This window comes from Synchiropus splendidus, chromosome 19 (genome assembly GCF_027744825.2).
Source record: "Synchiropus splendidus isolate RoL2022-P1 chromosome 19, RoL_Sspl_1.0, whole genome shotgun sequence".
NCBI lineage: Eukaryota > Metazoa > Chordata > Actinopteri > Syngnathiformes > Callionymidae > Synchiropus > Synchiropus splendidus.
This window is the reverse complement of record NC_071352.1, coordinates 16,683,244-16,709,604: the sequence shown is the minus strand read 5'-3', so window position 1 is coordinate 16,709,604 and position 26,361 is coordinate 16,683,244. Positions and strand designations below refer to the sequence as shown.

At 50.7% G+C, this 26,361-nt stretch overlaps 1 protein-coding gene across 1 annotated transcript; it reads left to right on the top strand.

Annotated features, from left to right (window-relative positions):
• The first annotated feature begins 624 nt into the window (after positions 1-624).
• Positions 625-24,941, top strand: cacng2a (calcium channel, voltage-dependent, gamma subunit 2a). Its single transcript, XM_053851140.1, has 4 exons — positions 625-1,880; positions 12,386-12,469; positions 20,831-20,971; positions 22,296-24,941. The coding sequence occupies exons 1-4, from the start codon at positions 1,655-1,657 to the stop codon at positions 22,826-22,828; spliced, it is 984 nt and encodes a 327-aa protein (XP_053707115.1). The 5' UTR covers positions 625-1,654; the 3' UTR covers positions 22,829-24,941.
• Positions 24,942-26,361: the final 1,420 nt, after the last annotated feature.

Sequence of the window (26,361 nt, the reverse complement as noted above, 5' to 3'; positions counted from 1 at the left end):
CTCAAATTTATTTGATGTATTTCTGAGAGAAGTAGACAAAACCATTTAAATGGCTTTTTCCAAAAAGCTCATGTGGTGGGGGGCAGTCTTGGCAAGTGTGGAAACCTTCCCCCTCACCTGCGAAACAAACCCTCTGACAAGGACTTAAAGACGTTTAAACAACATTTGAGTTGGTGGTGCTGTATCTTTTGAGGAGACAGGACCAGATCCTGGTGAGGGACGTAACAAGGGGAGAGACCACTGCTGTTAGAGGGGAAGCAGAGCACCAATGAGGTCCACGGAGGAGGATGAAGCTGCGAGAGGGCGACACCTCCGCAGGCTCGGACGGGAAAGATGAATGTGTAATTCAGGCAATCGTCCGGCAGGGGGAGGCAAACGCCTGCAGCGCGGCTTGAACCCGCGCTCTCGGCGCAGCGTCAACCTGGCAGAACAACTAAACGGGTTCGGTTAATGCGGCGGATGTCGCGCTAATTGTGGTTTAAGAAGCAGACACGTGATGCCGGTGAATTCGTTTCGATTGATTGCAACAATTGGACGGTGATTTACGCAGATCCGAGTCCATCCAACCAGAAGAGAGCACGAGCGCGCACACCGTGGGTGAGAGAGAGAGGGAGGGAGAGATGGAGGGCGGGGGGGGCACCACCATCGCAACACCCCCTCCTTCCGCCCCCTCCACTCACAGGAAGCGAATTAAAAATCTTTCATATCTTCACCAGCCAGCGCTGCTGCAGCACACGCGCTCACCGCGGGCCTTGAGCAGACCTGAGCAACAACCATCAGGGACCCAGCGTCACCGGGAGTCTTCTTCATTGGCGCCGAGGATTCTGCCTTTTACCTCCTGTTCCATGGTGCAAGGGCTTCGCCACCGGGAGCGTCAGGGATTGCGCGCCGCGCCACCGTCCCCCTCCGTCCGCCGCCGCCGCCGCCGCAGCGACTCGCGCTCCCGGTCCCGCTCCTGGCCGCTCCGTGTCGAGTGATGCTCGGCTTGCAGCGCCGGATGCTCCCCGCTGCCTCCGGATCGTCGACGAGCGAACCTCCACTGACCGCAGACCCCCATTTTCGGCGGAAACCTTCCCAGGGCTATAGGGCTACATATGGAAACTGGGGATCAGAATTTTAGGAAAAAGCGGAATCCAATCGGTTGACTTTCATTTCTCTTCCAATTCTCTCCGTCCCTGCAGTTGATTAGCCGCCGGAGCGTCAAGTGGGTCATGGTTCTGGTTCTGACCTCACGATTTTAGACACAATCTCGCTGTAACTCCCGGACTCCTCGCACTATTATGTCATCGCTTCTCTTCTGACTGGAGCGCCCCATCACTCCGTGCGCGCAGCTCAACTGGTTCCATTCCCCAGAACCACCGTCGGGTTCAGGCCTGTGGAGTCCTGATCAGAGTCTGAAGGGGAGTCAAAGTTAACCCGGGCAGGAGAGCGAGGCCACAGTCTGCTCTCCCCACCACCCAAACAAACCTACCACCTTTTTTTCTCTTGTTGTGGTTCTCACCCAAACGCAACCATAAGGTTCCTACCGCATCCTCCTCCTCCTTCCTCCCTCTCCTTCCGCACCGGTATATCCCGCTTTTTCGGTTTGATTTGGTCCCGCAAATTTTCAAATATTTACTTCCTGTACATCAAGAGGAAAGGGGGTCCCCCTTTCATGGAATGCGGAAACATGGGTCTGTTCGACCGCGGAGTCCAGATGCTGCTGACCACGGTGGGCGCCTTTGCGGCCTTCAGTCTGATGACCATCGCGGTCGGCACGGACTACTGGCTCTACTCCCGCGGCGTCTGCAGGTCCAAGTCCATGAACGACAACGAGACCAGCAAGAAGAACGAGGAGGTGATGACGCACTCGGGTCTTTGGAGGACCTGCTGCTTGGAAGGTAAGACCCTGGCTAGAAGAGGTGGCCTTTAAAAGTTTCTCATCTCGAGAGGTCACTTGACGGTGTCCGAGGGAAGCACTGGGGAAGAGAATGAAACGGTTCCTTTCAAGATGAGTGAAGTTGAAAAGCTGTCCCACCGTGGTGTCGAAGTTCTGGGACGGAGCTTAGTAAAAAGAGCTGAGGTTATTTATCAGCTGTTTTTGGGGTCACCCTTCAGTTTCAGTGGAAAATCTCCCCAGCAGTGAAGACGTCCCAGTCGCTTTCACTCAGGTGACTCTGGACTATTTCGCGGTGAGCTGTCTGGGTGCGAGACGTGGAACAGCAGCCTGGCAGGTTCACGGCGACCTCTAACGTCTGGCCCGTCAAACGGAAGCTTCTGTCACGGCCCGCTGCACTGAGCGGGGAGGCATCAGGTGCTGACACGGAGGGCAAACGCGTCGCCTGCTGCCAGACCTGCCGTGACCACGTGGAGCCTGGCCGCTGTCAGCAAAATCAAGTTCAGAGTCTGGCGGACCGAGGAGCAGCTTTGGGGTGGAACTATCTGAGGTGAACTTTGACCCTGCTCTGGACTCCTCATGGGAACAGGAAACCTGGTTGTTTCTCTGAAGGTTTGGTGCGTGCTCACCTGTTAGGTGACATCTTCAACACTCCCACTAAGTTTAAGAAGGTTTCTGGCATGTACCACTTCGATCCTAGACATCCATCATCGTCGGCTCAGGGTGGGTCTTGGGGGCAGCAGATGAATGAAAGAGACCCAGACACACTCCTCTTTGGGAACATGTCCTCGGATGTGGAGGAGTGAGGGCTCTACTCCTGACTGTCAGGGAAGGATGTGGGTCCCGTCCAGGGTGGAGGTGGAGGGCGACTTTAGATGCGCTCCAAACCCTTGAGCAGCTGAGAACTTTTATTGCAAAGCCATTCACGCTCCCATCATTTCTCACTCCAGAGAGAGGGGGCGCCACGTTTGCTCGGCCAGGTAATTTAAATTGAAATGACTTCCTGTTGCAGGAAATTGGTTCTCCAGCACTGAGGACATTTCATTATTGTTTGTGCATTTAAAAAATTGCAGGGGATATTGGAAGACAGGGGATCGTTTTAGATGTTAATGAAGGCTCTGTGCGGATGAGAGAGGGGGAACTGGGCGGCAGAGATTCTGGATCGGCAGCTCCATGCCCACACATCCTGCTCGCCGAGTGGACGCAGGTGGGCGAGGGCTTGTGTTTGTATAACCGGAGAACCTGTGAAAAAAAGGCAGCAAAATGGGAATACCCACACCTCTGCCAGAGGAGCCGTTGAGCTGCAGCGCATCGATCCGCAGCCAGGAAGGATTCTGCTGCTTTGTATAAAGGCAAGAGTCCTGTTTAGGAGAAGCCGTATTAAATCACCTGCACCGCTGCTGAAACCAAATGGCAGGGATCCTGCTTCTTCCAACTTCTCCGCTCACTTTATTTACTCTTGCCTTCGTTGAGCTAGCTTGTGTTGTGGACATGCGTAGCCATGCTTATGAGGAGGACATGAAGCGGCCCAGAAGGTTTCTCCTGTCCAGTTTCTTAACAAAGCTCATTTGACTTTTCTTGGCCAATACATCGGCAACATGGTTCACCCGTGGCTCACCTCCCTCCTCTCCTGTCAGGACCTTTTCGCCGGACTGTGACAGCAGGTGCGTGTGAAGCGCCTGGTCTCCATTGCGCCTTGTCACCGTGCGCGGCAGCCGGCGATGGATGGGCTTCATTTTGGCCTCAGCTGCTGCTGATTGGAGCGTGGCTGAGGCTGCAGACTGGTTTATCAGACTCGGCAGCTTTGTCCCCACATTGGCGGGAAAATACTTAAACTTAAACTGCGTAGTGAAATACACGAATGATCTATCCACAGACAGCGTTTAGCTATGCACTCACAAGTGTGTGGCATAAAAGCTGGCCCTCCTAGTGGCTTGCTGTGATATTGCACCATGTTTAGCGGCGTGTTTCTCGCAGGTGAGGCGTCGGTACTGGGGTGGCGTATAATTAGCGGCTCCGACAGCGTTGATCGATGTTGGAGGGGCTGTAAACTTCTTTTCTCCCGTAAAACCCAGTCATAGGGTTGTAAGGTCGGCTGTAAACGAAGGCGAACTAGGGGTGAATAAAACAAGCTAGCGGCGCTACGTCTGCGTTCCAGTGAAGGTGTTACGTCTCCTGAGTTGACGCGCAGCTTGGCCACTCGGAGGCCACTTCTCCAGCAGTTGATTTTTCAGGCATGTTTTAATGCTGGCTGCCGGCAACCTTGCCTGGGTGTCACTTGTTTTATCTGATTTGTTCTCGCTGTTTTCCATCCTGTCGATGACCCATATCAAACATTCCCAGGCCAGAGTGGAGCTGCCATTTTGGCCAGGAAAGGTTGGCGACTGCAGACAAGCTGGGATGCTGGGAAGTCTTAGCACGGTCATGACCACACCTTCAACAGAACTGATCAGAAAACGGATCAGGTTGCATGAACTCTATCGGGTGTGAGTTTCGATCCCACTTTTGACACCTCTTGTGGCGGAGGCCGACCATTACTTGGCATGCTGACCGCTGCAGAAAAGCGGAGCCACGTTTCGCACCAACTTTCCCACGTTCGGCGGGGCGATCTCTCAGAGACAATCTGCGCCGTGATTAATTGTTTGTGTCTGACGGTTTATTTGGAATCCATTTGCTGGGAATGAAGCCCACACATCCCTGAGAGTGTTCGCCGCGAACGAGACCAGTGGCGACGATCACAAGAACAACAGGAGAGGGATGTGATGGAAACATCAGAGGCAGATTTATCACACTTCTGCTGTTCATCACCTCAAACAAAACACGAGTCATTCAGCTTCAAACAGCCAAAAAAGCAGTTCCTTTCTCCTGAAATGAGGTCATTTCTTGCAGCTAGAACATTGTGACCCACAGAGGGTTGTGGGGTTCTTTTCAGTTTCCTGTCCAGTTTGTTGAAACACTTTCCAGATACGTGACTCAATCATTTTGCTACAGCAGCTTGTTCGGCAACTGTCCTCTAGGGCGGCGACAGAGACGTTTTCTAAGCGCTTAGGGCGACCCCCAGATGAGCCTGCTCCCCGACAGTGGTCGAAGGAGAGGACGGGGCGACACCAACCGGGAGGTCTGATGGTGACAGATGGAGGAGGGAAGAGGACGGAGACAGAGGGCAAGAGGGAAGGAAGCTAGGCTGAAGGTGATCTTCTCCAGATGGCGCTTGATGTCGCAGAAGCAGAACGAAGACGTGGCGGTGTTGGCTTAAAATGTCTGCCGCGAGCTGTGTGCCGCAGCCCTAGTGGTGACTGAAGGGAGTTCATGTTTGCTTCACCTCTCAGGGACAAAGAGAGCTGTTGTGTCTCATTATTGTCCATATCCCCCACTGTAGATGTTGGCGAAGCAGATTAGACAGAAGAAAAGTCAAATGAAGCGAAAAAGTCATTCTGTCAGGAACAAAAAGCCAATATTTACAAACAAATTGACGGTTAGGTTGATAAGTTGGAAAAACTACGCGACACTGAACCCGCTGGTAAACGCATCACTCACAACAGCTCACCAAGTGTGACCTGTGGGGGACTAGAAGACGACCAGGGTGGTGTGAGGCTGGGAGGCAGCGCCCCCCATCTGGGACTGCTGAGGTTCTGTAGCACTGGAGGACGTGGAGCTGGTTGCACAGCTGAATGTCTCTGAGAGCAGCTTCCACACACTGAGGTTCCTCAGTCACAGAGACATGCGGTCGGGAGGTGATGCGGTGCCGGGATTCGAACCGGCACGTCACAGCAGCAGCTGTGATGAAGCCTCCTGATGTGGACCAGGACCGCGTTGTCGGCCCGCTGAGGACGGTGATGTCATTTCCAGTCCAGTGTGCTGCTGATTCCCCCTCTCTGGCGTGTGTGTGTGTGTGCGTGTGTGCGTGTGTGTGTGCACTCACCTTCATGTCTCAGTGTTTTTCTGAGAGTGGGGATGAATGTTTAATGAGCAGCAGCGTGGCTTCCCTTCACTCCCTCAGATCGCTTTCCAGGACAGAGACTTTCTCGTGATCATAGCAGCATGGCAGCGCTGGGACAACTACAAACACACACACACACACACACACACACACACACACACACACACGCACACACACTATTAGGGCTGCCTGATGCAAAGAGAACGATGTAAACATGGCAATACATGGAACAAAAAACAGTTGATTTTGATTTGTCGCTTTGAATCCAAAACAGTGCTTCTACAGGTACTCTGATTTCCTCCCAAAAAAGATAGTATACTTAGTTCTGTTTGGATTTGTCTTATTTTTAAATGCAGTATATTTTTGTCTAATGTCTTGACTAATGCTGTGGAATATTGAGAGTAAATTTCACTTGGCTCATAATGTTGGAGGAAGAAACCTCACACAGTTCGCTCATTACTGGAGCACTTCCTTTAAGCTCGTGTGGACATTTTTCATCTGACAAAATGTGTCACACACAGAGACATGGCCATGTTTTGCCATACTTGTGAGTCTTGACAATCCACCTTCTTGTGAGGACATTTTGCTTTGTGAGGTCTCACAAGGTGTAGAAGGTTAACACCTCGGTAAAGTAGTTTATTATAACTGGGTTTAGGTTGGAGTCCTGGTTAAGGTTAGCCACTTGTTTTGGATGGTTAGGTTAAGGGTGAGAGGCTGGGGAGAGGCATATGTCAATGTGAGGTCCTCACAAAAATAGCAGAACAAACGTGCACACTTGCACACACATGCATGTGGAGACGCACACTGGACCAGCAGTGTTTAGATGGAATGAAAGAGAGAACTGCTGGCGAACGTTCGCTCATTCATCTGGCCAGCTTGCCAGCCCACCAGCCTCCTCCCAGCTCTGCTTGCCGCTGCAGCACAACCGGACATGACATGTGGACACTCTGTGAATCGCCAATCGCCACAGAACCGAGGAGAGAGTGAGAGCCGAGCACGCAGAGAGAGAGAGAGAGAGAGGAGGTTTGACGCATCCAGACTGCAACCATTGGCTTTTTCTACCTACATTAAAGATTAGAGGCAAAAAAGAACTGCAGAGAGGCACTACACTGAATACTGGATGTACCCCCCGTCTCTCCCCCTCCTCACCCCTTCGCCTCTCTGACCCTCTCGCACGCTATCTCTCCCTCGCCCTCTCTCACATAGTTTGCTCTCAGGAAGAGAAATCAATAGCCACAAATTAATCATTCCGCCGTGGGCAGGCCAAGAGAGAGAGGAGGAGGAGGAGGAGGAGGAGGAGGGACGAAGAGGAGGAGGTTCAGAGAGTTACAGCCAGCTATTAAGAGTCATTTCAGCGGATACTTATCGGAGATTTAACACACAGGTGGAGCAGTGAGGCCTCAACGTCATGCTGCAAATGTTTATTTTCAGTCACACCATTGTAATATTACGTTTAAAATTGGATTTGGCTTGCTCTTCCACAAGTCTGGGGTTTCTCCGATGTTAAACGGTCATGCTGCGGCCAGGGCCTGGTGCTGCACCACTGCAGAGGTGTCTTGCTCAAGGGCAGGCTCAGACCGTCACTGCACCTCCCGAGTGAACACCCTTGGCTGAAGCACGAAAGTGACTTTGATGGTGCAATTCTGGGGTTTCTGACCGGCTTTAGCGGACACTCTTTGAATGAGTTGACAAAGTGGAGCGTGATGACATCAGAGAGGAGGAGAGGACTCTCGTATCAGGTCCAGGATCTCTCTGAGAGCCTCCGCTGACAATGTCAGCCTGGGCCGTGCTGCTATTCGTGGCGGAGTGGAACCTCTTCACCTTCAATGATAAGTCGTGTCCAGAGTTGGTCTCCCTGCTATCTGCCCTCGAACCTTATCTGTCCTTCCTGCTGAGCTCGGCAGTTTCCAGGAAAGAAGTTCTTTCAAGTCATTTTTGGACGTCCCAGCTGAAGGACTTCAGCGTCCATGAGAGCGGACTTGTTTAAAGGCTTCGTTACGATGAGCTTGATGAACGATCATATGGCTGCTGACGGTAGTCGCTAGTTAGCTTAGCGTCACAACATCATCATCATACGTCAAAGAAGTTCTACTGAACATTACTCAGCATACTGTGTTCCAAGCAAAATAGCTTCTCTTTTCAATTCAAGTGTCTTAAACACACCTGTGCTTCGTGTTTCTGCCCATTAAGCAGCGTGTCTGGATAGAATGGGAACGCGGTGTCACTGGTTAGCTTTAAGCTACCTCATGCGCAGGCGCTAACTGCTATCTCTGCACACGCAACCATTCCGCTCCATAAACAAAGCATCCTCAAACAACAAATTCAAGTTCAGTGAAAACATATTTCAGACACTCAGAGAGCCACCACATGCGCACATACTTCTCCAAAAATAGCAAGTTTAATGAGCTAATTTAAGAGTCAATTGTGAAAAACTTTGCATTAAAGGTGACAGACATGGAGTCCTGCTGGTTTGACCTTGTAGATGGTGAGTCATCCCGCCATCCTGAAGGTGGCGAGCCGCTCGCCCAAGCTTTTACCCGCCGCGTTGATGACTGATTGTCGAACGTGTCATTAGACAGAGATGGATAAGCAAAACATCCTGTCGCAGAGAAAGGCTGGCATATGAAGGCAGAGTGAGTCATGGTCGAGCGCTGTATCACCGCTCTCCGCTGGGACCGGTTCTGGTCCAGCGGTGAGGAGCGGCTTTCACATGCCTCTCAACAGCGAGCCCATCAGGTGCACAGACTTGGCTCATGATTCACTGTCGGTAGAACTCGATACGCCGGCAGAGCCGCAGCAGCAGGAGCCAGTATTAACAACGTGATGGCTGCGGTGTTTGTTTGCAGGCGTCTAGCTGCAAATCCGTGGCCCGGCAGTGGGAGGAGCCACCAGCCAGGGGCCCAGAGCTCCCCGCAGTTCGCAGCCATTTCACAGTGCAGATCTCAAGCCGGCGAATCAATGGATTTTCTCGCACCTTCATGCATGTTTTGATTCGAGAAAGTCAAAGGTCACCTGGCTGGGTTAATCGGCAGCGCCCTCTGGTGAATTTGAAACAACCCTCATACGGAAAGGATCGGCGTTACCAAAGCTAACACTGACACAAACTTATCCAGAGCTCGGCAAGTCTCGCTTCAGGCTCTTGTTCAGGGCCGCTTTGTCGGGTCGGCTGGTGGGTGTTAAAATGACTGTGTAACATCTGTCAGTCATCCTCCAGGGAGTCCTGACGGCACCTTGCTGCCTCTGTTAGTCTTCCACCCACATCACCTGCAGCTGCTCACCTGACAAGTTCTCTGACGTCACATGATTCATCACTGTTCCGGAGGCCGCCGCCGCCGTCCTTTTTAAATATGAGCCTACAGTTTTACATTCATATCAGCTGCGCATCACGGCGTTCACGGTCTGGACCAGGCTCTTGGAGACGTCATGAGGTCGTAGATTGAGGGCGTTACTAGGGAGCAGTCCATGCCTCGTGGTATTGAACAAACAGGTCTTTGAGGATATTAACTGAGGGATGTTGCGTACGTAACATGCATGAGGGCGCTACAAGGGTGCAGTCGATTCCTGGGAAAGAACACCACAGGACATGTGGATGGTGTCACTCTTGAAGGTGCAGCCACTTCAGATGTTGAGGTGCTCTGGTGGGAGGTGGGATGTTCTCCGGACCGGCAAAGGTCTGACCCTGCATCCAGGGAAGCAATGGACCCAGGTACTCGGGCAGTTTCTCTGGTCGTACCTGGTCCTGGACTCTTTGAAGACCTCCTGAGCTCGTACATGTGGGGGACAGCAGCAGCAGCAGAGCTGAGCAAGATGAATACCACGATTAGGAGGATGGACGAGCCGTGATTATGAAGATGAATAAGGAGATTATGGCTGGTGTCGCTGCTCTCAGGGCAGCGGCTCATTAGAGGGAGATGGTGTCGCGTGTAGCACAGGTGAAGTCATTACCGCCTCATCCACCTGGGACTCACACACACCTGCCGCGCTGGAACCAGATCATTTGTGTTCATTTGAGCATCTAAATGATGGTTTTCAGTGGAGAGTGGGGGTGGGTCGCCGAGGTGGCTGGCCTTCTCACAGCGGGAGAAGACCACTGAAACGGCTGTTGTCAGGACTGGGAGGAGGCCCCGGGGCAGACCAAAGAGATGCGGATTCTTGCAGAGGAGAAAGGCATCTGGATCTCTTCACTGCTGAGAGAGCGAGAGGAAGAAAGAGCAACTGGCCAAGCCAACTCAGTTCAGTCTCCAGAGAAGTCAACAACTGCCTGGAAAGTTTGGGAGGCCACCACCCACCTGGGTATCAGAAGTGTCTGTGACTCTTCAGAGCGACGCCCACGCGGCGGAGAGTCCTCCTGGCCCCCCCGTCGCTCCGGCAGGCTCCACACTGTCTCATCAGACGCTGGCCTGTGATGACGGCGGGAAGGTTGCAGCGGTGTGGGGGCGCTCCTCACCCTCCTCCATGTTTCAGTCCAGATCGGAGAGACGGAGAGGAGGCTCTGTGCCGTCGATGCCGAGGTGCAGTTATGGAATGTGACAGCGTCGGTTTGACAAGCATGAAATCAGTCGGGAGTCAAAACTCCAGCGGACGGCAGTGGTGCAGCCGCTGGCTCTTCAAGAGAAGTGCCCTGTTTCCATCATTACTTTCTTGTAGATGATCACAGCATGTATTTCAGGTATATTTTGCATAGGAAGAAAATAAATATTGAAATGTATTTATTAAACCTATGTTTTATCGAATTAGTCATGTATTCATAATGAAATATTTCATTATTAACTGACAGACATATTTTCAATTATTCAATACAACAGCGCATAAATCAAATAGTAAATCAATTAAAGCATAATTTAAATCATTTATAAATATTAAAATCTTAATAACTATAACAGTACATAGTTAACGTAATTAAATATTTAGAAGCGGATCTTTAAAAATTATTTAAAAATCTGGAATCGGCCTAAAAAGGCACAGAAACTATTTAAAGCAGCTAAACAATTATACAGTTAATAGTTATATAATAATTCTTAATTGTATTTAAAGTATGACACAAGAAAAATCAAGTAATTCAAAGACATGCAGATGAACTCTTTTTAACATAATATTAATATTTTTTTACTCAACATTTTGCTATTTTAATCCTCCACCTCAGTTTTTATTTGATGTATTTATTGAAATAAAGAAAATGTACTTCTACTCAATTCACTTTTGTTGAAATGTTTATACTGTCAAATGTATTTATTTGTACTCATTTTTCATCTCTTACATGAACATAAGTTTTGTTTTACAGTCTCACAAGGAAATTCCCAGGTTTACATTTCTGAACACATGAACAATGTGTGTGTATGAATATTTAAATAACAACAACATATCAGTTCAGTTGAACACGTCTGCCTGTTTGACAGGGACGAAAACGCGCCATCAGGTTTTCATGAACGTTTCCTGATGAGATATGATTCCACGATCAATATTTAAAAACATCTCGCTGACGAAGCGAGCGGAGCTCCGTGGTGGTGGGCCACAATAAATCTGCCCTGTCGCTCCCCGGCAGGTCGGCCGTAATGAAGTGTTTTATGGAGCTCAGAGCGAAAGGGGAAGCAGGGGTCACGGGGTCGGACCATCGCTCATCCCGGTACGGTCCGGCCCGGTCCGGTGGGGTTCTGTGACGGCTCTATAGCAGCGCCAGCACTTAGGTAATCTGCTCTGCCACTTAATCGCCGCAGCCAAACATTATGACCACTTTATTTACGAGCGGAGTCTGCAGCTGAAACTGGGGGTCATGTCGGAACATCCTCCCCAGCAGTGCACTCAAGTATGCTTAGTTTGCCCCTGTCTTCAATTCTGACGAGTAGTAATGCTTCTTTAGAATAACAATTTCACATGACATTTTGTTGTTTAGCTATGTTTTTTTGTTAAAGTTTTCCTTTTTTCTTTCATTCAACAAATTTGATTTATTTTTGTACATATGCATGGCCATTCTTTTAGGTTGAAAATGAGTGTTTTCAATAATATGATTTTGTCAATTATTTATTTTATCATAATTATATTGACTTTGATAGCCATCTTTTTTTCATCATTTTCTCTCTTTTTTTGGAGCCGTTTATCTTTTTAAAGCCCAGCCCTGACCACCCAGCCGGAGCTGGGATGACAGAGGGCGAGACCAGGCGAATCTGTCGGCGAGCTGCGTGTGAATGAGCTGCTTGACGTGAACAGCACTTCCCATCTTAAAGGTTGTGTAATTACCATGCAGATGGAGGGTGTGTGAGGAGAGTGTGTGAGAAGCGGGGGGGGGCTTTCCGCTCTGCTGGAAACACGTTGCACTCGATGACATTGAGAAAATCCAAACAAACAAATCCATCCATCTGCGACTCTCTCTGGGCAGCGCGCCTCGTCTCTCCTCCTCCACCTTCACTCGGGGCGTCACAGAATAAAACTGGATGTCACCCGTCCGTGCCAAAACGCCGTGGTCAGCTGAAGGAGGACGAGCGCTCGTCTGTCCCCGGCTCCTGAAGGGGCTTCCTGCTGGTTCTCCTCTGTGAGCATCTGTGGCTGACATGCTCTTGTTCTTCTCTCGCCAGGAAACTTCAAGGGGATGTGTAAACAGATCGACCACTTTCCCGAGGAGACGGACTATGAAGCAGATCCATCAGAGTACTTCTTACGTGAGTGTTTGACTATTCAGCTGAGGACCAAGTCGAGTGCGCCACCTAGGGACCACATGCCACCTGTTGACCTCACATGGCCCACCTGGACACACAACCCTCATCACACAGGACACTCACAACACCCAGTCCCAAAGCTCACAGACCTTCTAGTTCTGACCCGGTGACTGCGTACATCTCTCGCCCTTCTGTAAATCACATCTCGTGGTCCGGTGCTTTTGGCTCTGGAGTGAGAGCCCTGGCTGCCAGAGTGTGTGTTGCCACTGAGTGTGACACAACGTGCAGTGTTACAGTGGTGTGCGCTGTAAACACAAGTCATTGATTTCTGCCTTCTGTGTGCAAGCAAGACAGACGCTTGTTTGACTCAACTGCCCGCCACCGACACCCGACTCACCAGGCTGGCGGCCGAACTAGCGTCAGCACTAGTATGTGTAGCTTGTATGAATGAGCTTCTTCACTTCCATCACGAGTCTCCTGAGGTCATTAACCCATGAGTCACTCTGATAATGACTCTCTGCTACACAAACTAACGCTGGCGGTGTGAAAAGAGCTGCATCCCATATCTCTGAGGGAGTCCCCAGTGAATCCTACCCCAGATCAAAACAGCCCGGGTTCAGCCCCCTCAGCAGCCAGTAGGTGGCAGACCAAAGGGAGACAGGTCACCCTGAAAGACAGGAAACGCTTATGAAGGTGCGCTCACCCTTTTGCTGAGGAATCAGCAGTGCAACATGGATGTTTTATTAGCCGTACTCGTTCTTCCTTATAAAGTCTCACTCATGAGAAACGGCTCCAGCTGATGACATCACAACTGAACTCAGCTTCATGCCTCACCAGCAGGAGCAGCACCTTGGCCCAGCGCTCCTCTCAACCCTCCGACCCTCTCGTGACCGGACAGTCCGTCAGATGTGCGTGCCGGCGCGAGACAGCCAACCGATTAGAGCGTTTGACTGGGAGCGCCACTTCCCGTCCTTATGTGCAGAGAGCGCTTACGCTAACAGTCGCAGTCATGAGGCTAACAATGCCAGGCGAGTCTGGCGTGTAAGGACGCGTCACTCTCTGACAGGGTGGCGGGCCGTCGCTGCTCCCTCACCCACTCCACACGTGTGTGTGTGTGTGTGATCCTGTCCTGAGCTCTGATTGGAGGAGGAGGGCGCTGTGCTCCCAGTGGCTTGCCAATTAGGACACTTACGTCCATAAATATTTCAGCCTCCTTCTTATTTGGGTCGGGCTCCGCAATCTCTTCTGGCCCTCACGCTCACACACCTGCCTTCCTCCGTCACACACCATGTGGACATGGCATGCTCCTGAAGGATTCCCAAGACCAGGGAGCACCAGATGCAGCGGATAAGGACGCTAGTTTACAGAGGTGCTGCGTCACTTTTGGAAAAGTTGGAAACGCTGGGTTCATGTACTTGAGTTAAAAATACAAGGCAAGCTTGAATTTAGAGGAGCACTGGAGGCATTTTCCTTTATTGTTTTTATGTCCTCTTTTGCTCAGACTATCACCCTTTTTCTCTCAAACATAGCGGCTTTTATAATTTTATATATTTACTTTGTATTGTATTTTGCATTGTGCTTGTATTTTTTATTTCCCTTAATGAAGTACAGTTTTAATTGAATTACTTCCATAATTGGTAATACATAATACATATTTCCTCTTGTCTATTATGTTTATTTCCTCACATTTTATTGCTAATTTGTATTGATCTTTTGTTATATTTTTTTCTCCTCATATTGCATTTGTGGTTCAACTTGAAGACATTTTTTTCTTTCACTTCCGGCAACAGTCACGTCAAGCCTGCGAGTTGGAGCTCTGGTGACTGTTGCAGAAACACATGAGCTTCCTGTGATGCTCACCTCTCCCAGATGCAGTGAAAATCCATCTCAAACTCCAAACCGGTGGTCTTAATCTTTTGACCCAAACTCTTCTTGAACAGGCGTGATGCCACTTTAGGAGAAGGCACAGTTGTAGTGACATCATCAGGGAAGCTCACCATGGTGAGGGCACACCGATGATGTCATCACACAACGTGGAGGAGGGGAGCGATGGTCTCTGTGTGTCTTTGCACATCCACCCGGCATTATGTAAGGCAGCTGAGGCGAGCTGAGCGCCGCCGGCTCTTTAGATGATGCCGGAGCTCCCATCATCCTCTGCTCTGTGAGCAGCTGAGAGGAGGAAGAGGAGGACGAAGACGCCCAGTTATGCAAGAACGCACACAAAAGTGACGGACGGAGAGGGAGACGTGGGAACAGCTCGTCTGCATGTGTGTGGGGAATCTCCCTTTTCATGCCACTTGAATACACGTTTCTGTTTCTGGGTCAACAGCCAAGTCAACTTTCTTACTTCTTTTCATCCCTTACTGTTCACTTCTGGTTCATTAGTTCACACATTGTTGGCCATATTTTGTAGATGTCTTCATCAGAAATGAAGGAAATCCAATTTTAAGGTCATTGTTCAATTATTACATAATATTTTGGTCCCATTTATATCAGTTTGTTGGCAAAAAACAGGAAGAAATGGCGGTTGGTGGCTCAGGTACTGTGTTGTGCGAGCGAGTTCTAGAGAGCTGCCACCACCTGCTGTCCGATTGAGCTCACTGCTAGCAATTATATGTTAAAAAAAACTGTATGAGATTCTAAAATAGCCTCAAAGTCCATTGAAAAAAACCAATTGCTAGGTTCGAAAAAATCTGTGGCTCGGCGGAGGTCTGTCGTCTCTGAGTGGTGCAACTGTCCCCTGAAAACTTGATGCTCAAAACTGTCATCGATTATTATTATTATTGAACTTGTTTGTTATGGGACGTTTGATTCTGTGTGTAAAACCAATTCCCTCCCAGAGCTGCGCTGTCTCTGGTGTTCACATGTGTGCGCTGACATTGATGACAGAAGGACAGACCTCTCGCTGGCGTTGCTGCCCGGGGCCCCGCAGGAGACTGAGCGTTAGCCTCTACTGGCACTGGCGTGGCCCGATAAAATCGATGGGTCTGGGGCTGCAACATGCACGGGAGGGTGAGGGGCCGGCCGGGGGGGTGGGGGGGGGTGCAGCAGTAACACCAGCTTGTTGAGCTGATCTCACTTCTGACGCCTCCCTCTGGTGAAGAGGTGGCTTGTTTGAGTCACATGACCTGGCGGTGTGGTTACTGTGGTGCGCGAGGGCTTGCTGGAAATGATGACAAGAGTCTGGAGGAGTCAGATCCAGAAAAAGGGGCCAATAAGAGGAAGGATGATTTCAGCGGTGTTCTGCAGGTCCGTTCTCTGGAACTCAAAGTCTGGGTCTTGTCTCAGTCTCGGCAGCAGCAGTGATGCTAAGTGGAGAGAGTCGCTCCCGAGTGTTGGCCAGGTTTAACTGAGTGGACCTGAGCATCTTAAGTTTCGGGCCCTCTGCCCAGTAAGTTATGAGCCAATGGTGTACGGCGACTTGAATACAGTCATTCAACACACACCCTCAGAAAGTGACATCTGAAATTAGCATTCATGCCAATTGACGCGTCGCCATGGTGACATGTTAGTTTTGCTTGACATTGAGCGTCTTGTGTGTAAAATCCATGGAGTGGCGCTTCAATCCCGCCGCACGCGGCCTCGGCCCAGTGAATTAAAAGCCAATCATTTTTGTCCTGGTTGACCGAGTGAGCGCTCGCACTCTGACTTTATATCTTATTAAGCGGCGCTATAAAGGCGGCAGAGCTTGTAAAACAGCGAGGTGAGACAGTGTGTCCTGCTATTAAACGCTGCGGCGGCGTACGTGACCGGCCTCGGCTCCGCGCGCCGTCCCCCGGTCTCAGAGCGGCCTTGAGCTCTCCGCTGCCGCTGGAGCCAAATGGAAAACGACACACTTGAGTCCGTTTTATCTCCCGACGTAAAACAGCACAGCGTCAGGTCTGACAGCTCGCAGGCTTGCGGTGCGAAACCGGAACGAAATACGAGCGGGTTTTAGTGTCGCGGGGCCCTGAAGCCGAACGGAAGCACGAGCGCCCACATGAAAAATGAGCTCCGGCTGCTGTGAGATGAAGGAAAACAATTGGTGCAGGATTCAGGAGCAGTACCTGGGATGGAGCTGTTATCCTCCATCCATCATCGCCCGCTGATCCAGGGTCAGGTCAGGGGGGCCAGACTTCCCTCTGCTCAGTCCTCCAGCTCCGGTGGTGGACCACCTGAATGTTCCCCAGGTGAGGGGCACTGTTTTTCAAGATCATCCACCTGCCTTTAATATCGACCTCTTCTTTGTCCGACTGGGTTGTACCTTGTCTCAACCAGAACCCGTGGTGACCCTTGACCCCTGACAGTCCAGGTTCCACTTGTGTGCTGTTTCTGTGGAAGTTATTCTTGTTCATTGTAACTTGAGTCACTTCTTTTGTCTCCACTTTCCCACTTGGATTCGTGGCTCCACCTTTCGACTCCACGTTGGGTGACTCTGCACTCACCCGTCGAGCGCTGCAGTTGACAGATGAAGACGGCAGGGCCGGTGAAATATTTATGAGAGATAAATGATGTAGAAGGCAGCTCAGGTACAAAGTGGACAATCTTCTCGGTGTGCAGTTAGCATGACTCGGCTATTCATCAGGGCGGGGAACCGAGGTGCCGAGCTTGCAGTTGCAGTGGGATGGATGGCGGCGTGTCGTCAGGCTCTGGTGCGTTCAGGCGAGCTTTATTCATACGGAGACGGATGACAAGGCCGGGACGGGCCCGAGTGGAAGAGCGACGACTCTCTCAGACTCAGTTCAGTTGCATGGAGCTGTTTGTCAGCCGGCAATTGGACAGTCACGCCAATCAATACAGTACACAGAGTATCAGCCGCCTCCCTCCTCCTCCTCCTCCTCGCCCCGTGCCAGCGTGAGCAGGTTGGCACGAATGCTGGCAGGGTGGCAGTGGCCGCAGGGGCCAGCTCGCCATCCGCCAGCACTAATCAGCTGGTGTGGCGGTGCAGCCAGCAGCAGCGCGGCTGGATGGGAGCGCACGGATTCAGGCGCCTGTTTTCGACCCTCGCTGACCCGGCTCGCCGTTCGTGGTGCCGAAATCGCACTCCGCTGGTCTCTTGTGGGTCACTGAACGCGCAAACAAATCCAGACGCTGAGCGGAGTTTAGCTCTTCAATCGAAGGTACAAGAGACTGCGCCTTCGTTTTACACCAGAGTCTTGCTGAAACACACTGTGTTTGGCAGGTTATTTCTATTCATTTTCTTCCTCTTATCCGAGGTCGCTGGGGCAGCAGCTGAAACAAAGAGGTCCAGTCTGACCTAGCAACTCAGCTGGTGTCTTAATGTTGGCATGTTCAGTGTCAATACATAACATTTTTCAATCTTTTGTAATCACACTGAAGCAGCGCACTCGCATTTAATCACAAATGAATCACTCTTTAAAATCATTTTTTTCTGTTCGAAATGCAATCTCAAGCCAGATTTGATCAAGAATTGAATTTGTACATACATTTTTACAAAATTATCTATGGACAGCTGTGTTGGTTTTTAATCCAAAATTATATTAACTTCTCAACATTTCTATTCATTTAAAAATTTTCATTTTCATTTTCCTTTCTTTTTTTTAAGAGTAAAATGTTTTTACTGAAGAAAATACTCTTCTCATACTGGTGCTAATTCTCCGCTCTGACAACCAGTTTAACCAAAAATGTCGACACAAATGTATCACACTGAATTTACTGCCTCAGCTTAAACACTGATGAGGTCATCACTCGAGGTATTATACAACCTGCACGCACGCACACATGCACGCGCACGCGCACACACACACGCACACGCGTTTTTTACACCAAGTTCCTCGGCGCAAGTCTCTGAGCGCGTGACCTTGACCCGAATCAAAACGGTGACCTGCCTGCTAATCGCGGGCTAAGGGGTGCGTCGCTTCATGTGGTCCCGAAGAGAAACACAAGATCAGGTCAGCGGAGGTCAGCGCTGCCGTTAGCCATTAGCGGCGAGGTCACAGCTTTGATTTTAGCGGGTGGCTGTTTCCCAGCAGCAGGAGATTGACAGACCACAGGAGAAGTCACCGCAGAACTCTCCCAGGACGGCAGACTAATGCAGCCCAGACACTTGATATCCAAGTTCTACTTTATGGATATGATTCAGTCTCGCCCCTCGCCAGCTCGCAGCCACGCCGGCGTTGGCGCTAGCACTGCATCCCTGCCGCAGCTCACGATCAGGACGTAGGAACCAGTACTTTGAGTACATGGAGGCATTTTGTTTCTCTGCCACTACCTGAGGAAGAGTCGGGGTGTCATGCCAGCGCACGTGCGCGGCTCATCTGGTATCATGGTGCTCCAGCATGTCCACATCAGGTGTCTATGTCAAAGCTCCTGCTGCTTCTCTTGTCGTTTGAAGTTCTGCTCAGGCATTGTTTTCCACGGACGTTGACGCAGTAGCGTCCTGCTCACCAGCCTTCAAGGTTTCTTCAACTTTCACGTCTCCTTGGCGACGCCATCATTACTCCTGTAAAGTGAGGCTGACGGAGAGTAAAAAGGGCCCGTGTGAGTGGTCAATAGAAGACGAGACAAGGAGAAATTTGGGGGGGGTGGAGCTGGGTCAACTCTCAGGACAGCTTAATATTTAATCAACTCGCCCTACCAGTAACTGGAGACCCCGCAATCCCCTCGGGGGGCTGCTGGGAGAAACACGCGTGGAGGACGGGACGACTTTTAAATGTTGGTGACAGACCTGAAATAAAGGAAGAAGGATGAGGCGGAGAGAAATAAAAATGGAAGCTGGCGCGCCGTGCCTGCTCAGCTCTGCCCGCATCCCGACAAGGTTAATGTGGAGGCTGAAATATTCAACTGTTTCCAAAGGCTTGAAAGTGGTTGGAGGCACAGGCATGCTGTAAAAGGCCCGGAGCCTGGTCTGGACAGGGTGACTGGTCCTTGGTTTGACAAAGCCAGAACAACCCTCTCAGTACGCCGCTGCACCTTTGAGTCATGGGCTGAGTCACACACATCTGAGTGAGTCCCAAAAAAATGAGTCTTTCACACTGTTGCCCAGGTCGACATCAAATCACACACTGAAAATACCAGCGAATAAACAGATATGAAACTCTATATATATATATAAAACAGATATGAAACTGTATAAACCGGAAGTACCAGATCAGATCAGATGAAGTCGAATGTTTTAAGTGCTGGGGACGATGATTAGAACTGGATTTAATTCATTCTGCACAGGATGGAGACAGTGTTGTCCTCCTATCTCAAGATTCCACAACAGGCATCACATAATGGAGCTAATAACAACAATAACAGCTTCTCATGTTGAGCCTGTCGTTCCATGAGAAGGTGATCTTACCTCGTGCTGTCGCTCCAAAGGTCAGGTGTCACACTGATGAACCTCCATCAGGTCTTGGATCCATTTCTTCAACAGTTTCTCCGACATATTCATGAGTGCAAGGTCTCTGGGGGCTTCTCCACTAAGATCATGGCAGGCAGTGGAGACCCTGGTCCGCCTCTTGCTGGTGGTCCCAGTGTCTTCTAGTGAAGCAGGGAGCAGCTCCAGTGCTCTCTGAAGATGTGACCCGACCAGGCACTTCAAATGTTTTGGGCTCTTTTGAAGTGCAGCTGTAGCCCTGTTGCAGTTTGTCGACCTCAAGCCCTCACGAGTGCAATTCTGTGGGGGAGAGAATGATTGTGTCAGTGGAGGTTTAGCTCTGTTTCATACAGTAATGTCCAATGAAAGAGTCATAAAAAGGTACTATGTACTTATTTGATGTGTCGGTCAACTAACACGTGGTGTCTGGAATTGGCTCGGTAAAATAATGACTCAGAAGCAGGCAAACTCAAAGCTAGATAAACACAGACATGTGTTTTTAACTTGAACGTTTGGTGTCGGGACTCATCCCTCAGTTTCGCTGAGAAGCTTCCAGAGACGATGAGAAGACCCAGCTTGTACACCTGACCCTGACATCAGCGTATCTCTGACCTCAGCCGAGCGCGCAGAGGTGGTGATGTCAAAGCAAGCCACTAATAAAAGTCCAGTTTCCATGGCAACGGGGCGCACCAGTGACACTCATTTCTCCTGACACCCCGGGGCAGAGCGTGGCTCTCTGCTCGACCCCGGCTCCTTAATGAGCGGCGAGTGAGCGTGGAGGGCACGGCGGCGGCGGCGGCGGCGCTGCACTGTGGCCTGCGACTGGCGAGCCGAGCAGAGCGGCGGACGCTGGGCTCCAGCAGCCGGTTGGCGCGCAGAGAAGAGGCTGAGGGGAAGTCAAGCCGTGCGATTACATAAGACTGGTAACAGGCTCTCAGCGGGTGAACACACTCACTAGACGGTGTTGATGGACTCTTTCACAGGCCTGATGGGGTGTTGATTAGGATGTGCTGGCTGGGACCAGGCGCTGAAACAGGTTCTCCTCCTCTCACGTGCTGCAGGTGCGGTGCGGGCTTCCAGCATCTTCCCCATCCTCAGCGTCATCCTGCTCTTCATGGGAGGCTTGTGTATAGCTGCCAGCGAGTTCTACAAGTCACGCCACAACATCATCCTCAGCGCAGGGATCTTCTTTGTGTCCGCAGGTGAGTCACACACACGACACGTCACAGCAGAAGTGACAGGTGACTCATGCTCCTGAAAACCGTTCGACTCCTCTCCATCCATCCTCCATCGAGGAACAATTGACACCTCTGATCCTGAGCCTTTGACTCAGGATGGTTGGTGATACATCCACGTCTGACTCATCTGGACTCTGGATCTCACTGTCTTCCCTAAGATCCCCATGGTGACCTGGACGAACAGAAGCTGCCACCTTCCCCAGAGACTAAACATGTTAGGAATGTCATATATCATTTAATATTTAAAAGAAATAATAGAAATATCATAAAAATCATATTAGCTAAGTCACGGAAATCCGCCACATCCAGCTGCAGCCACCATCCGGCCCCGCCCTCAATGCTGGCTTCAACATCGAGGTCAGATCGGGCCGATTGTTTCTGTCAATTATTTTCTTAGTGTCTCCAATTTCCTGGAGGCGGAGCGACTGACGTCCAATACGTTTATTTATGCTTGTCATGTACAGTCAAAAAAGGCTGTTGCAGCTCGTCCTTTATGCCCGGGGAACAACATACACGCAAACATCAGAGGCTTGCTCACGGCATGTCGCTTTTTCAGTGACGTCATCCCACAGCGGCAAGTGGTCATTGTGCGTTGAAGACAAACAGCAAAGCATAGTCAGGCCAACATTTACATTATCCTAGATGCTCCAATCTTTTGATGTTCGACAAACCAAAAGGAAGAAAATAGCAGCAGGGCAAAACTACACGCAATCGGAAGTTTGGACACCAGCACCAGCTTGAGTGGCGCATCGTTTACGAACTTCCTGCGTCACTTCGCTCAGAGAGCATGTCTCACCTTTGCGCTGGATTTTCAGACCCAGCTGTCAAGCAGACGTGTCGCTGGTTCGATCCTTTATGGAGGATCTGCCCACTCAGGTGACAAATTCCGTCTTTTCTCACTGGCGCTGGGCCGTCTTGGTGCGAGAATCACACGAGTGTGTTCAATGAAAAGATCTGAACAGCAGGTGAGAGGAGCCGACGACGACGACGACAGGAAACAACATCCACCTACCTGCACAGCCAACACTGGCTAATTAGCACAGTGAGTCGCTGCTCCATCCGTTCAGGAGCGCTGAGTGGAAGAGCTCGTAGGTGGATTACATTACTTTGTGTAGTCGGACTGTGAGATCAGTTCCTCTGCTGCCAAACTTGGCTCTGTCAAGGAGCCGCTGCCCCCCGGCACACCGCGCTTCCTGCTGTGATCTCTTCATTAGAAGGTCAGCCCTCACAGATGGGATCAGGACTTCTTCATTTGGCTTTCTTCCCCCTCCCCCCCATCTGTCCGCAGGCCTGAGCAACATCATCGGGATCATCGTGTACATATCAGCCAACGCGGGCGACCCATCCAAAAGCGACTCCAAGAAGAACAGCTACTCGTACGGCTGGTCCTTCTACTTCGGCGCCCTCTCGTTCATCATGGCGGAGATGGTGGGCGTCTTGGCTGTGCACATGTTCATCGACCGCCATCGGCAACTGCGGATAGGCGCGCGCGCCGCCGACTACCTCCAAAGCTCTGCCATTACACGGATCCCCAGCTATCGCTACCGCTACCGGCGCCGCTCGCGCTCCTCTTCCCGCTCCACAGAGCCCTCGCAGTCCCGCGACGCCTCACCGGTGGGCCTTAAGGGCTTCAGCGCACTGCCATCCACAGAGATCTCCATGTACACGCTGCCTCGGGACACCCTCAAGTCTTCCGGCACGCCCACCGCCACCTACAACTCGGAGAGGGACCACAACTTCCTCCAAGTCCACAACTGCATCCAGAAGGAGAAAGACTCGAGTCACACCAACACAGCAAACCGCCGCACCACACCGGTATGAGGGCGGGGCCTGGAGCACCTGAGGCGCGACGGATCTCCATGTTTATAGACGTTTGTTCTTTTCGTCCAGCTGCATGACTTTTCCATTAGCATTGTTGCGAGGGTTCCGACAAGTCTGCCGAGATCCTGGAGGTTGGTTCCAAGGTCAAGGCCGTTTCCACGAGGGAGTCGGCCATTACTTCATTAGCTTAGACTGTTTTGCCGACAGTTGGTTCGGCGCCACTGGTCAAGCTAGCGCGCCGCTCATTTTTTTAATTTCATTTTGTTTTCATTGAAACTGTGAATTATTACAGTTTGGGATCGAGTAAGACGTAGCCCAATCTGTAATCAAACAAAAGGTACTATATAGATATATATATGTATTACTTTTCTATATAAATGAATAATACTGAAGCAAAAAAGAAATATTCAAGTGCTGTATACGGGAAAGTCTTGTAGGTACTGACGCCGCCAGTGGCAGTAGAACAATATCTATCTCTCAACGGAACCTCCTCGTCTTTCACTCGCACACTGCCGCACGTCTTTCCGCCCGCGAAAAGAAAGCGGCGGAAGGGAGCGCAAAGAAGAGGACGCCATAAGACGAAAACGAAAATAAACACGGAATAGTACACCAGAAGCTCACAACTACAGAAATTAAATGCATGCTATGAAATTACTGCAAACCTGGTGAACTTTCAATGAACTTGAGTTTTCAAGGGGAGAAGCAGGAGTATAGATGCGCTTTTCATTTCTAGTCATTGATTCTGTTGCTTTCTGGAGAGAAACCAAATGATCTTTTCGAGGAAATGATTTCATTTTTGATGTTGGTTCTGTTTGGTCCGGGATGAACTCACACAGCCTTAGCCATTTCTTTGTTTTTGGTTGTTCAAATTGAAAATCTTTAAAGGTGCCAAAAAACCGAATGATCCTTTACTTGGATGCATCAAGTCCTGATGAATAAAAAACAAACCCTAGGGGGAAACAAATGTGGCGTGCGTGGCTGTGTTTTCACGTCGGAGTGAGGAGGTCTGGCAGCCTGGTGCAACAGGGAGGGAGGGGATACAGACAAGGCCTCAGAAGGCTCCGGGTGAGGATGTCCAGTTGGGGGAACAATGTTTGGCAGCCTGGTTCAGGGTCAGAGGTGCGCAGCGGAGCAGGCCTCTTTAAGATGGTAAAGGCAATGAAGGGGTCGTGGAGGCAGCAGACCTTAACACCCAGTCCGTACGGAATTGGTGGCGTCGCTCCTCGCGCTGACAACAGCTGACTCTTTACGCAACACCGGCCTGAGAACGCTTGGGAGGAACTGTGCTGAACAACACCGACCTATTTGTGGGACAAAAAGTCTCCGGCGGGTTTATTATTCATGGCGCGTGTAAGGTTGAGCTGAGTGCAGCGAGGGCTCTGGTGGGAGCTTTAAAAATGAATAAGGGCATTCCCAGCATAAGAGGGACGCTCCTGTGAGCAACGTTGGGCCACTCCACCTCGCACACCAACCAGCAACAGATCTGACAGCTGCGAGACGGCTTCTCCCAAGGGTCGACCCTTCCTTGCCGAACTGTGGCGGGAGAAGCTTGACATCACCCGTTCATTTCAGGCTGCAGTGAAATCGGCTCGTGCTAGCGTCTCCCATGCTGGGACCGGATCCGAGTCACAGGCCAAAACAATACACACGGCACACACCCACCAGGCCGGACGCACAGGACAAGAAGACAAGAAGCCACCACAGTCCCTCCCCAAGTTCACGGACGTCTGTCCAGGTCTGTTCCTCTCCTCTCTGTATTCAAGTGGTGAAGCGGCTGAAACAAATTCCCCGCCTCATCTCGGGGCTCATGGCAGAGGGAGGCTGGATTTAGTGGAAGTCGGACGTGCCCTTGAACGCTCAGCTCGGTATTTTGGCAGACGTGCAGAGTTGGACACTGCTCAATAACAATGTCGGCGAGGTGGATTTACTGTCTATGAAGAGATTTCTCCAGCCCAAGTCTTAAAGGGATCACACAGACCAGACACAACTTTGGTCGGAATGGGAGCGGATCAGACGGTTGTCCTGAGCTGAGGGTTTCATCTCGGGTTACATCAAAACTTCTCCACTGGCGACTGCATTTATTTCTTGCCAAAGTGAATATTAAATAGCATTGTTCCACTAACTTGGTGAATACGTTATATGTCAAAGATGAGATTCTTTTATATCAGCCACACAAAAACCCCAGCTCCTGACTCAAGTTTCAGGGCCCAATCTGGCGGCCCCTGGTGCTGGCGCATTTGCATTTGACTCACTTCTTGTGCGCTGCAGTGATCAGAGCGGTGGGCGAGCGGCCGGGTGGCAGCAGGTGGGGAGGAGGGGGGGTCTATCAGGGTGAACAGAGCAGCGGGAACACGGGGCCCTCGGGAACAAACTGTCCCCCTCCAGCTGTGAATATTAAGAGCTGAAAAGCTCTTTGTGTCTGTGGCAGAATGTGAGGTTACATAACCCCACATCAAAGCCACTAATGACCTCTCGCTGATGGTTCCGGGCATCCAGGATAAAAGGCGCCCTTGAGAGTTGTGTAGGCAACTCGCAGCTCCCACCTTTGCAGTGGGCTTTCTGACCGGGTCGTAGGTGTGACGTCACCTTTGGCTCCCTCACAAGGTTGCGTCTGTCTCGATCATCTTGGAATCTGTGGGTTGACTTCAGAGGCCCTTGTGTTGTGATGACTTCTGTGACCCTCGTGTTGTGATGACTTCAGAGACCCTTGTGTTGTGATGACTTCAGAGGCCCTTGTGTTGTGATGACTTCAGAGACCCTCGTGTTGTGATGACTTCAGAGACCCTCGTGTTGTGATGACTTCAGAGACCCTCGTGTTGTGATGTTTGTCAGATATTTTAGAATAACTGGACATATGTTTCATGTTTACCCTGACAGTCGTTTTGACTTTTTCTTGAAAGGTTGTAGCCAGTTTTGCCTCTCGTGAGGCTGCCAGTCTCTTTTGCGAGCACCCAAAATGTGGACGCTGTCATCGATCCATCTACTCAAGTGTAATAGCATGGGACATATTCGTTCAATAACATTCTCATTTGTTTCAACTTTCCTACTGAATTCAAGCATTCTCTGAAACATGCAACAGCGGTGCGACAGACACATTTCCGCTGAGAAATAAAGCGCCACGGTTTCCTACAACGGACCAAACTATTCCACCATACAGTAAACGGACAAACACGTTCCTCACTCGGGCACTTTACCTGATTATAGGCCAGGTCAGATGCGATCTTTGGGTCATGTAGAGTCACGGCTGCTGACACCGGCGGGTCCGACGCATGCGGTGGCTCAGCTGCGCCCCCAAGTGGTCAGAGACGGAACGGCTGCTGCTGTCAGCTGAATCTTCTCCGGACGGTTTTGGAATATTGATGCTTCAGTGCAGCAGGGCGCTGCGGTCTGGCCACCCCCGCAGGAACCCGTTTACTGATGCACTGGGAAGTTTGGGCTCCGCTGCACTGGGCTGACAGGAATGATGGACCTGGACAACGCACTTCGTCCAAGGAGCAGAACCGGAGAGCAGCTCAGCTCAAGACACCAGCTCC